At 39.3% G+C, this 13530-nt stretch overlaps 1 protein-coding gene across 1 annotated transcript in view; it reads left to right on the forward strand.

Moving 5' to 3' along the window:
- gpr158a (G protein-coupled receptor 158a) overlaps positions 1-11244 on the forward strand; it is a 76206-nt gene extending 64962 nt beyond the window's left edge. The window contains exons 8-11 of the mRNA XM_067578183.1: positions 1360-1498; positions 3893-3998; positions 4321-4467; positions 5137-11244. Coding sequence (XP_067434284.1) covers positions 1360-1498; positions 3893-3998; positions 4321-4467; positions 5137-7017 — 2273 coding nt within the window. The 3' untranslated portion in view covers positions 7018-11244. The remainder of the gene's footprint in view (positions 1-1359; positions 1499-3892; positions 3999-4320; positions 4468-5136) is intronic.
- Positions 11245-13530: the final 2286 nt, after the last annotated feature.

Consider the following 13530-nt stretch of genomic DNA (forward strand, 5'->3'; position numbering starts at 1 on the left):
GTGTTGGAGAGGGCAACCAGCACCAGATCAAGACAGATGATAAATCAAAGACGCTTGGAGGGGAGCAGCATCTCTTACGTTTAAGAAATCTGCATGCTGTTAGATCTGCTGACTCAGGAAAACCGTGGTCCTTTTTTGTCTTCAAAAAGCTAACCAATCAGAACAGAGTAGGCTCATCGGGAGGGGGGCTTAAAGAGAAAGGAGCTAAAACGGCCTGTTTCAGACAGAGACTGAACTGAAGGGCTGCATAATTTAACTATAAATCATGCAAAGATATTCCGGTAGAGCCCCAGAATGAAAATACAGACCTGGAAATGTGCATGATACATCCCCTGTATAGTGTGTGTAACTTTAACTGCATTAAAATATCTAAAAATCAACTAGACCTATGTTATATATTTTGTTGAGTTCTATACTTAGATTATCCCAAATGTTTCCAGCAATGTTCAAACCCAGTGTGTCTCGGTAATAAAAAACCCTGAATGATGAAGCTGACTGCAATGACGGCAATGGTCGCCATTTAACAATGAAGACAACAACTCCCATGATCCCACGCTACTTCACAACTTCAGCAAACTCCCTCTTTTTTTTATTGTTTTGATTGAGAGACCCTAGCCAGAAAATTACATATTATGCAGCAACACTATTTCAACTTGCTTCCAAAATAAAGTTTCATTGATTTATTCTAGTGTAGTAACCTGCCTTATTCTTTCTTGTTTCAAGATACAGACCCTAATTTACAGATTTTTTTAAAAGATATAAAGTTTTAGGGAGATTCAGATTTTTTAGACCTAAAAAATGCTGATGTACTGTAGATTTGTTTCATTCATTCAAGCGTTTTTGATCTCCATATGCCCTCACACAACCCTAGTAAATAATTCTATGAGTGGGACATTGCATCTAGTGTTCGCTGTTGTTCTATTGTGAGCCAAAAATGTGATTCACTCAGACCTGACAGCCCCACAGTTCAAGCACACGACTCCATAAATGTCAAAATAATGGCAAAAGGTTTCCATAGAAAAAGCAGCGTGTTTATTGCTGTGGAGCTGGCTACCTGGGAAACATTAGATGGGGTTGCCATGGTGGTGCATGGGGATTTATTTAGTACCCAGAGAATACAACCACAGCTGTTACAAATGATTTTAATAGCTTCTATTGAACAGGGTATTTCCCTGTATACCTGTGTTGTACAACCATTTGCACCAGCTCCATAAGAGCATTGAACTGTGAAGTGCCTGCTCAGTAGGTGCAAATCCCTTTTTTTTGGCCTGTATAGCCTGCATGTGCACTGCATAGAAATGATTTCTTGGCCTGTGCTTCCATTGTGTTCATCACTTGTTCCTCTTTCTTGCTTTACAGCTGAGTTCCTCTTCCTGCTGTGGGCAGTGTACCTGTGTTACGCTGTGAGGACGGTGCCGTCGGCGTTCCACGAGCCTCGCTACATGGCCATCGCTGTTCACAATGAGCTTGTCCTGACAGCGATATTCTATGTCATCAGGTAACAACTCCCACCAGTTGCGCTGGTTGATTTTACCTCCTTGTTCTCCTTTAACTTGTTTCTCACATCAAGAAACAGCACCTCCACATTTGTCTTCCCTTTACACTTTACAGTCTCCTCTCGCCTCAAAACACACCATTGTAAGGTACCACATGATCAGAACTGATACCACGTACACTTGGGTCCATTCAGATCCACTCTGGTATTGGACACATTGACATACAGACTTGAGACCTGCAGCAGTAAAGCAAGACCCTACTTGACCCGGTTAGTCTGAGTAGAATTTGCCATTGCATCATAATATTAGAACAAGTACAAAAGAGAAGTCGGAGAACTAATTTCTGTAATTTCAGTTACATAGCAATATAACTGACCTTACTAAGACTGTAACTACAAAACTACTGAACATTTTATGTAAATTTTGTGAACTGAACCTTCAAGCTTAGACAATCACAGCAAAATGTTTAAATATCAATCCCTGGCCCGAGCATAAGTACATAAGTACTAACAATTACATCTCCTTCAACATGCAGATGCTGCTCCACATTTACCAGCTCCATTTTTAATATCACAGCCTTTGATTGCTCTCCGGTGCTGTCATTTTGACATTTACGTCTCCCACCACACTGTCTCATTTTCATCACATATAGGCTGTGACATGAAGCTCAACCCCTCTGTTCATCTGGGAGTTGTCTTTTATTGTAGTGAAATCGCCCCTCTCCCTCCAGTGTACATGTCAAATAGCTGCACCGTGCAGTTTATAAATGAGACGTTTCAGCTGACACCGCCACAGCTATTCCTTGTTGGAGTCCCCCTAATTGAGAGCTCAGCTCCATCACATCATTTACTAATGAACCATGTCAGAATGATTTATGTTTTTTTATTTCAAGACAGCATAAATAGCTTGAATTATTGGCAGCCATATTTCAGTTATAAATTAACATCCATTACCAATAAATTTTGTATCATCAACATATAGACAGTTTGTCTGTTATTTGAACATCTGGCTCTTTACGGTTACTTTGCTACGGACCTCTTCAGCCTTGTTGTTAGGCTTTTCTCTGTAAAAAAAATAGCCATATGAGACCCGTAATAAATTGGAACAGTTGCCTGGTGCAGCGAGTTGACTCTGACTGGCTGACACCAGAGGCTACACTGTACACCGGGGCTTGTTAGAGGCATCCGGTGTCCATTTGTGTTACTCACAGAACCTGCTATTTGATCCCACAGTGACCAGTTAAAGCTCAGACCTTCTTGTTTTCTGTGATAGTCATCAGGTTTTAGTCAGGTCCAGGTGCGAATGGGATGCTGAGAGAAAATGAAGGGAACGTAATAGCTGGAGGTCGAAGCATGAAGTGAGACACTGCAGGCTGTGAGGAGACAGCATGCCAAGGTTATTAAATCCTCATCTGCACAGAAAACTTCTCACAAAACATGAAGGAGGGGAGACTTCAAAGCTTTGGGACATTTCATACGCTGGACGTTTGCCTTCATTCGCGCCTCCAAGCTATTACTGCAGTAATTAGCCATTTGCCAACTTCAACAACGTAATGAGCCTGGTAGATGACATTTGCTTGGATAGAGGCTCTCCAGTGGTTGAATTAGCATCTGACAGGACATGCCTTCATATCCTTAGTGCATGCGGGGTCTCACTGTGCTGAAAGCCTGTTAGTTCATTTTAAATAAAAGGCTGGAGCTACTCCTCGCACCACTATTGTTTCAGCCAGTAATTATCTCATTTTCCTCCAACTGCTACGCCACAGTCATCCCAGTGTATTACTGTCTGATGTATAAATAGACCGAATCTTGTGACCAGATCAAGGTCACTCCCCTTTATTGTGAATCCAATTCAAAGAATGAGGGAAATATTGTGTCCTTGCTGGCAAAAGGATCACCCAAGTGGAACATTATATGAGCCTACTTAAAGCAGGGGAACTGACGCCTTGACAGATAGTGTATAAATCTACTTTGGCTGCTGCTCTATGTCTCTCCCATATGTATCTAAGAGGTTTACTGTAGACAGAACAATGTGTATGAATATCACAACATAATTCAGTCATAGTTCACAGCATTTACTGTACTGGAATCAGCTCTCTTAAAGATGTTCAGTAGGTGTTTATTAACAAAATTCTTGTACTAAAAGAATATACGAGCATAGATACTAAAATACACTGTCAGTGTTCACAGTGAGGTTGAGCAGCTTGAGTAATGATCCTGCATAACATTATACATACTGTAGTATAACCAGTAGTAATGCTGTCTGCAGCTGCTTAAATAAATCAGCTAAACATTTGGGTTTTCTCCGCCTGGGTTTGATTTATAGTTTTCTGATTCCTGATTCTCACTTCATGTTATTCTTTGCCTCCTCTTTCTTTTTTCTTTACATCCTAATAGGTTTACTCTTGCTCCTGAGCTTCATCCAGACTGGATGCTGCTACTGTTCTTCACCCACACGCACTTAACTGTAACAGTCACACTGGGTCTTCTTCTCATCCCTAAGGTAAATTACCCAATTCATACTTTACTGTACAAATATGAAAAACAAAAAAGACAGTCTGGGCTTTTGTTTTTTGACCAAATTTTAATTTCCAGCTGTACAATTCAACTGTTTCTAAATAAAATGTTGCATTCTTACTTTTAAGAAGTCTGATCTATGTATTTCCTTCATTTCATGTAACTTTTTGTAAAAAAATGTCATTTACAGTAACACTGGGTATATGTAATATGGTTCTTGACAGCCATATGACATTCAATGGTCAGATTTCAATAAGGTCCACATTCGAACAAACAAATTTTGTTCTTTTTTAATGCCTTCCCACCAGTTCCTTTTTGCTGGCACCCACATGAGAGACGATATAGCCTCAGAGGCCTATGAGGATGAGCTGGACATGGGACGTTCTGGGTCGTATCTCAACAGCAGCATCACATCAGCTTGGAGTGAACACAGTCTGGACCCTGAAGACATTCGGGTAAGCACCATTTCCGCTTGTTTGCCTTTTATTTTTCATTGTATAACCTGGTGATACTTTTTGAATCCTCCAAAAATACTGAGCCATGGCAGTTTTTTATTGCAGACACCAGACGAAATGGGCCATCTCAGTTCTATTAATGGCTGTGGCGTAAGGTCTTACGACAGTCTTTGGGAAAAACGTACCAACGTGAGCAGAGATTTCTGTTTGTCTGTTAGAGCTGAAGAAGTCTTTCTACCAATAATTTTGGCACTATGTCCCCCTCAAGCCTATTTAATCAAGGGAGTGGTATTATGATGATCCTGCTGCTTGAGAAGGTTCACTGCATACAGACAGAAAAACATGAAAATTCAAGACCTGAGCTTAGAGGCTGTTTCAGACCTAACATTAAACACAATCCGTTTCCTTATTTGATGCTGTCCAAGACTGTCCTGTCTTTGCTTGTTTTTCAGCATGTTATATTCCATAGTGCATCATTTAAAAACCGTTTGTTGTCACGTGTCATGAATTTGTACTGCATGTTTTCTGTGCAGTAGAACGTTGGCTTTTTTTCAAGTGGTTTGATCAGATGTCCATTTTTAAATGTGGAATAATACAGTTATTTATTTGTAAATGAGTGACTGATCACTTTACTTCTGTCTTTCCCCCCATTCTTTCATGAACGTGTAGGAGGAGTTGAAGAAACTCTACTCCCAGTTAGAGATTTACAAGAGGAAGAAGATGTTGGCAAACAACCCTCATCTCCAGAAGAAGCGGAGCTCCAAGAAGGGGCTGGGTCGTTCTCTGATGAGGCGCATTACTGAGATTCCTGAATCAGTGCACCGGCAATGCAGCCGTGAAGACAAAGAGGCTGGAGAACATGGGAGCAATCGTAACAGCATCTGCATGTTGAAGAAGAACCCATTTGATCCGACTCACCCGGGAAAGCCAGCAAAGGAGGAGACACTGAAGAACAAGGTTTTCTCCCTGAAGAAGTCCCACAGTAGTTACGACCACGTCCGTGACCAGAGTGAAGACTCTAACAGCTCAGTGACAGAGAAGATGGAGGTGACCACAGCTGAAGGGTCCCTCCTGGATACACTTATGGGCAAGAAACTGGTCAAGAAGAAGTCCAGTGAGAATATAAGTGTCCCCAGTGAATCTACCGAATCAGTACCCTTGGTCTGCAAGTCAGCCAGTGCCCATAACCTCACTGCAGACAAGAAACCAATTCATCCTAGAGCCTCCATGTTGCAGAAGTCCCTCAGTGTCATTGCCAGCGCCAAAGAGAAGACTTTGGGTTTGACTGGAAAGACCCAGAGTACAGAGGACAGCAATAAGAAGAGTCAGCCAAAGAGCAAAGACACAAGGGTAAATGCAGAGTCAGAGAATGAATGCCAACCCAAGATGATCATTAGCCAGTCAGTTGAGTACAAACAGACCACAGCAAAAGGCAGAATCATGAAACAGCCAGTGAGTGGCAGCCAGCCCACAATCTGTTCTGATCCAGTCAAGGGAAAGGATCTCTACGATCTCTCAGAAGTGTGTCCCTGGGAAGTAGAGGATCTTCCAACACCTTCTGAAAACAAAGTCCAAAAGCATGTATCCATAGCTCCAAAGGAAACCACAACAGTTCACGGAGGTGGCACCAAGGGGGGCAAATCTCAACAGCAGAAGCAGAAAGTTTCTGATCAATCTCCATCGAGTGCCCAGCATTCAAAGGAAATCCAGAGGACAACTGCTGTTCGAGCAGAGGTTTGTCCATGGGAGGATGGAGGTGAGAGTCAAACCAGTCAAGTGGAAGGGTTGAAGCAACAAACATCCAGTCAGTCTAGCCAGCTTGCTAAGACCCAGCAGCCTCTTTCTAAAGTAGAAAGCTCCCAAACAAATCTGGCAGAGGTTTGTCCTTGGAACTTCGAAGAGGCACAAAAGACGACAGAGTTAGCTTGTTCACCAAATATGACAAAGCAGAGAAAAGGCACCTCTCCAGTGGATGGACAAGGGAGAAGTACCCTTTCAGATCCATCCAAAATAGCAGTCTCATTCCAACCACCAACTTCGAAAGCAGATGTATGTCCCTGGGACTATGAAAGCACTGCAGTATCTCCGAATTCTGAGAGAACACCTAGCCCCTCTCGAGGTTCCAAAACCAAGGAATCCCCCTCAAAAAAGACGGGTACCCCTTCCACAAGAACAGTTGAGAAAGAGATATCAAAAGACACTGATGATGAGAGAAGTAGAACAAAAGCAAAGGACAAGAGTAAATCGTCAGAGAAACAAATGAGCCAACAAAAAATGGCTGAGGTATGCCCCTGGGATGTAGAGAGTCATCAGGAGGTGCCAGTGGTAGAAAAAAGGAAAAGTGCTAATGTTGGAGCAGCCAAAGCAAAGCCGGCTGAAGTCTGTCCATGGGATTTTGAGGATACATCAGATAAGAAAGGTACTGACAAAAGTGCTTCTGTAGTGAAACAGAGCAATCCAAATCCTAAAGGCGGAGTTGTAAGTGCTCCGAAAAAGGCAGATGTTTGTCCCTGGGACTTTGAGGATAGCACATCGAGCAAGAAGGCGTGACACTCAACCTTAATGGACCACTGAAATTATAGTTATTGATGTATACTTTTTTTCACTTTGAAATCGTTAAATATTACCTTTTACTATTAGTACGGTGACTTGGAAGAAAAGTTGATCAAGTTCCACAAGTTGCCTTCCTTTCCGAGGTTTTGTTCCGGTTTTACCTATTTTGAAAATAAGTAAAATGTATAAAAACAAAACAAAGTCATGACGAGCATTCCAGATTATTACAGGAAAATCCTGACGATGAATCTTAGACTACTTATGCAACTTTTGATTCAGCCTTTTCACTTCATGAGCAATGTTGAAAATCTGCATTTATCATATTCTGTATTCCGCCAACGATTCTTACATCGATTTTTTTTTGTCCATTAACATCATTACTTGGACTAGGATATGGCATGATAGATGTGTAGAGAAAAAATATTGCTGTGTATAGGAACAAGAAGTATGAAATTAAAGACAAAACAGAAAAAGTGAAAGCCAAAGAATAAGGGAACAATTGCAAAGAGAGGATGTTGGTCTCAATATTATAAAGTTAATTTATTAGTTTGTGTCCAAACCTTAGCACAGAGGGAAGGACTCAGTGAGGAAATCAGCCTAAAGCACTTTAGCCAACTCCATAAATTAAGAACTGAGGACAGACTGTCCTTCTTGTACATTTCATCTTCTTACTTTCAACGTCATGGCACGATATCAAACAGGATATCATACCAACCAAGCTTAGGCATTTTTTTGTTTTGTTATTTTTAGATCTATTTAATTGTAGTTCTCCGCAGATTAAAATGCTTCCAAGTCTGCCGAGATGTACTGTATGTGCCTAACTAACTAGCATTGTCTTGTATCAGTCTGAAGTGAAGCAAGTGACTTCTTCTTCAGCATTTTGTGACGGTGAATTATATAAGCAGCATGCACAGCCAGGTAACGAGAGTTGTTGGTCCCTACCGGTTTGTCAACTAAAGCAGTTAATGTGTTGACAAATATAATGTCATTATAGTTGACTTTTTTAAATATCAGAGGCACTCACTTTCCTGCTTTCATATTTCTAAAAGCTCCTTCAAGGCGGTAAATATTATAAGAGAGCAGCATTAATATGAATGTGTGTCAAAATGGCTCGTATGTACACTGTAAAAACTAAGCATAGAGAAATACTGAGGGGATACTAAGGAAATCATTTGCACCAGCTTTGTTCATGAATCCAGCATGGATCTTTTTGTTGGCAGGTTTAACTGCAGGTTTGACAAACAGCTGGTACATACAACCTGCAGCTTGAAAGATAATATTGGTTTGATACAGCTTGGGTGTTATTTTCTTTGTTTTAGTCATAATTCTTATCAGTAACAATAACATTGAATCAGAGAAACTACAACAAAGTCCTGTTGGGCAAGAAACATGAGCAGTCGGACAGACATATATGTGTATACTTATTTGGAAAAAAAACCCCAAGGGTGAACTGTAAAATATTATTGTTTCCCAACTTTTCCATTGTAAACGTCAGTTACAGTTTATCGATCGACTTCCTGGCCAGAAACAGAGTTCATCATCAGCCAGTTTTGATGTCATTTTCAGTCAATACGGAAGTTGTTGTATAGGGGCTGCTATAAGCAGCAAACATTTGCACATCTATAAAATAAATATGCTGATTTAAAAGTTGTTTTTCTGTAAGTTGACTTACAACAACTTTTATAGCTGCATCGATCTCATCCACGCCAGGAAGATGTCCCCATTTCATATCCTGCCCTCGAAGAGCTGATTGTCCAATTGTTACTCCAACTGAGAAAAACAACCGTCAGTAACACCAGAACTATTTGAATTGAGATCTGGGTCAAGTCAAGTACACTTACTCTCAGTTTTACCTCCAAATAAAGTGCTTTATATAATCTAAACTGCTAAACTACTGGTTTGTTTACCATGTTGCTGTGCTCCCAGATCATAGCAATTACTAATATGTTATCATAACAGGTTTAAACAATGGTCAAAACTACGAAAAATAAGACACACGCTTTTATAAACAGGACCTTTTCTTTAACAAGCATTATACTGCCATCATTTTTTTATTTCTTTTTTTTGCATTTCTATATTGCAAGTTCACAAGTAGTGTAATGCATGTTTTGTCCCGACTTAATACAAAATAGGCTAAAGCCCAATTGATTAATTACGGTAATCATTTTAGAATTACGCTTAGCAATGTGGTTATCAATTACTTATCTTACTAAACCTTTTGAAGGTTTTGATTCATTCAGTGTTTTGTATCAAAATGTCTAAATATTCATCATGCACTATACATCCTGGGATCACGGTAAAAATAAGAAATCTCCCACTTATATATCAAAATATTAACTGCTGAATACCTGACAAGAATTGCTGTAATGTGAGGAAAACTATGTATCAATATAGCATCTACAGTACTTTATGGTATCTTGTGAGAATTACATGGTATCACTGAATGTTGTCACTGATTGTAATTATCTGTAATTGCTGTCAAATTCCTCATGATAAAATATCCGAGCTCTGTAGGAGTCCTTACTAATTGTCATTAAAATCAGTGCTTGTCAGTGAGAATTTTACAAAGTCCTTATTTGATTAAACAGTTCTTCAACTGCTAAATTTGACAAATATTTGTAGCCGTTCTTATGCGATTTTGTTTAACATGATTCTACAGCTAGATTCTATAAACATGATTTAGACGCTATGTCTTATATCTGCCTCCACCTACTGAGAAATTACCTCTGCCATTGACCTTGCTTGTCTGAAATATTTCAAATGTGGAGTGTTTGCCTTACAGCGTGGATTTGTCATCACCTCTGCTTTATGAGCTCCTTTAGGAATAGTATCTGAGAAAAGCTGTCACCGTGCATGGATTGATTGTAATGCTTTGATGGATCTATATGATATTTATGAACCAGATGTAAAACGTCATCCATCATCTGCATCGTGGTAGCGGATGCGGGATCCTATTACACAGGGAATCCTGACCCCTGGTATAACAACAGCGACATTTCAGAAGCCCTTTCCATTTTTTAACTGACTTAAGTCTTTGGAATCACTGCCGCATTGGATTTTACTGCCCTGGGTGATGAATAATATGCTGTATATTTAAAAAAAAAAAACTTACCTCTTTTTTGTCCTTGTAGGAAAGCTATTTTAAATGAGGAGATGAGTTTATTTCATAATAATTATTTTCAAATACGACATGACTTGAGCTCACACAGGCTCTCAAACAATTATGATCTGGGTGAAATTTAAACCATTTGCTTCAAAGAGCACCAACACAAGCAATATTTTATGGCATTTTCCAGCAAAGAAGGTACTTTTTTCTGGTGTCGAAACAATTTTTTATTTATTTATGTATTTATTTATGTTGATTTGATATTTAACGCCAGATTAGAAAGAGTTGGAGCACAAAGGATTACAGTTATACTGTCTTAGAGCAGAAAATAATAACAGTGCAATATCCCACCATTATATTATGGAATTATGTCACATATTTTGCATAAAAATCAATCTGATCTGTTGTATTATTTGCATAATTTCAAAAAGAGTGTGTTTGCCGTAGCTTTCCTCAGTTAAGTCAGTCCATAGCTGTCTGTGTATTAAATTGTGTATGCATATCCAGTGTCTGATTGTCTGTTTCTCTGGAGACATTGTATTTTAGCCGTATCATCGATGAATCAGTGAAAGTTTGAACCTCAACCATTTACTCGGGTGTGCGAACCAAGACCATTGTTCTTGTACCATCTTGACATAGACAATACTGTGTCCTGTAGCTCTTTATCCACCAATCGGATCTTTACCATGGTGCGTTCTGTTGGCTAGCTGCTCTCATTTCAAACCTGACTTCTCTCTTGTGACCAAATCAAGTCACCCGATGGCAAATACAACTACTACTATTGCTACTACTACTATTCAATGCTGTAACGTCGTAAATCTTGCTCTTGTGGCTTCTGCATGAATTCAAGAAATTAGTAGGACCGATGTTTCACTGCCCTTGATAGAACAAAAAAGAAAAAAAATTGATCTTTTATGGACTGTTACAAGTTGTATAGTGAGTGATTCTGTCCCTAACCCACTGTATTATGTGCTTGTTATAACTATTGCTCTATGACAAGCTTATAGCATCAATATATGGGAATATTTGGTAGATTTATATTGTGTTATATTGTGATAGCATGTACATAAAAGATACCTCCTCTGCAATAAATATTTATATGAAAATGAAGTGCGTGTTTAATGTGTTTCTGAATATTCTTTGTGCTATTTCAAATTGAAAACTTGAGAAAACAAAGATCTCAAAGCATTTTCATTCTCACTGCAATAATTGCAATCCCATGAGAAGAAGATACAAGACACTCCCATGATGCATTTGTGCTTAGTAATCATCCCTGCCTCAGGTTTGTTTGCTTATTCCTCATGTAGACATGCAGTTGGAGAAATTCAGGCCTTTAAAAGCCTTGTGCATCATAACCACTTTAGGATATGCGCGTCTTGGCGACTGTCCTGAAATGCTTTTATGGCTTGTTGTGGTCTTTTGGACAGAGATCAATGGAGGCTCTGCAGGAAGCAAAAGATAGAAGATGGTATCAAATACTGACTCCAGACCCCTGCAGAAAAAAAAAAAAAGAAAAAAAAAAAGAGCGCTGTTATTTTCCACTTCCAAAATAATTACTGGCCAAAGTGATTTTTTTTTCCTATGCCAAAATAAATTATATCCAGTATTTGTTCTATTAATACTTTTTCAGTCTCATGAATTGGGTCTAATGAACATTACATAAAACATATAATGTCAGAAGTACTTACAGTATGTCTCTGTGAATGTACACACAGTGATGCATCCAAAGAACACTGCAAAAGGGTATTGTGTAAACCAAACATGTTAGCATTGATTTCTGTTTATAAGAGCACTTTCAGAGCCTTTCTAATAAATAGAAGATCAATATGGGCTGCTGCAGGGAACTAAAATAGAGAAACGTCAGAGGAGGAAACAGTTAGCTATGAGAAATAACCTGTGATGAGGAGATAAGTATTGATGTTCCATTTGATATTCATTACTGTTAGAATAGCAGTGTGCGTCATCCATGAGGGAAGTATAACGTTCAAAGTATTGAACATGTATCATGTCTTATGTCCAGGATCATGACAGGGGTGATTAGAGGGCTTTTTGATGTCCATCCGAATTTTCAGAGTCATATCATGCATAACTGTACCAAGGAGCATTTAGGTTCTGGGTATTTGCCTTGTTTAAACTTTTATCCACCAAAGTGGGTAGTTCAGACGATAGACTATATATAAAGATGGATGTAGTGAGGTGTGATGTAACCTGTTGGTTTGCACTGTTTGGAGCCAGGACTTTCCACATAAAGAGTTTGGGGTGTTGCCTTTCCTGCTCTGGAAACACGCACCGCTAATTCGGACTTGGGCTAACGTTAGCTACTTTAGCTAAATTGTGCTAGCATGGCAGGTATCGGAATCAAGTAACATTAAACTTACTGAAATATTAACAATAGTCTGACTCAGTGTGAGTCCAGGAGCAACTAATACTTAGTCAATACTAAAATATTGACTTAGTATTTCTAGAGAGAGGTTGACGCTATTTAAAGACTCAGTTGGAGCCAGGGATTTTTTTTTGGAGCCGGCATCTAGCGGCTATCGGTGTCATTGCACTTTAAGGCACTTCAAAACTGGCATTCAGCCTCACAGTAGTTACTGCTTGATTCTGCTTGGCCGCCTTGCTCATTTACACTTTACCATGACAGAATGTGTTGATAAAGACTTTAGCCATTAGGGGAATTTGAACCCATGACTTTCCATTTTCTCTTTCTGTCTATGTTCTAAGACTGTCTCCTGCAGTTTCAGTTGTTCAGTGAAACCGAATGCCACCTGCCCAGCACTAAATTGCACACAGTGACAGTTTTCATATAGGCATTTTTGGTATCTGTACTTAAAACAAATGAGGACTTTATTTAAAACTACTGACAAAATCACTGCCACCATACAAGTAATCTAATAAAGTCATTTATTGAAAATTTAAGAAGAAGAAGAAGAAATATTTTGTGGAAAAACTCCAGCAAATCAAATATTTTCTAAGTGAATTAAGTAGTTTGGTACAACACTGTTACCTTGCACTTGGTGTCTCATATTGATCCAACATGAGCTTGAGTGTGAATTTTCACTTAATGAGGACAATCAAGTGTTCAGGGGATACGCATTCAGGTTTTTAAATCCCATAGAAACACCAGTCACTTGGAGAGGACTCAAGTTCTTCAATTTCTCCTCCACTCAAATCACCATGTCAGGTTATCCCCTCTGTTTACTGTCATAAAGACAAACAGAAACCAATCCCAGTTTACTGTCTGCACAACAGTCGTCTTAAAGTTTCACTAATAAGCTCTATAGCCAGAAATCTATTTTTTTGTTTCAGTTAAACCTCATAACTGCAGGACACAAACTCCTGTAGCTACTGTACCAGGTGGCTGCAAAAGACACACCCAACATCCACTGCAAACTGAGCCCTCT

The sequence above is a fragment of the Thunnus thynnus genome, chromosome 21 (genome assembly GCF_963924715.1).
Source record: "Thunnus thynnus chromosome 21, fThuThy2.1, whole genome shotgun sequence".
Classification (NCBI taxonomy): Eukaryota; Metazoa; Chordata; class Actinopteri; order Scombriformes; family Scombridae; genus Thunnus; species Thunnus thynnus.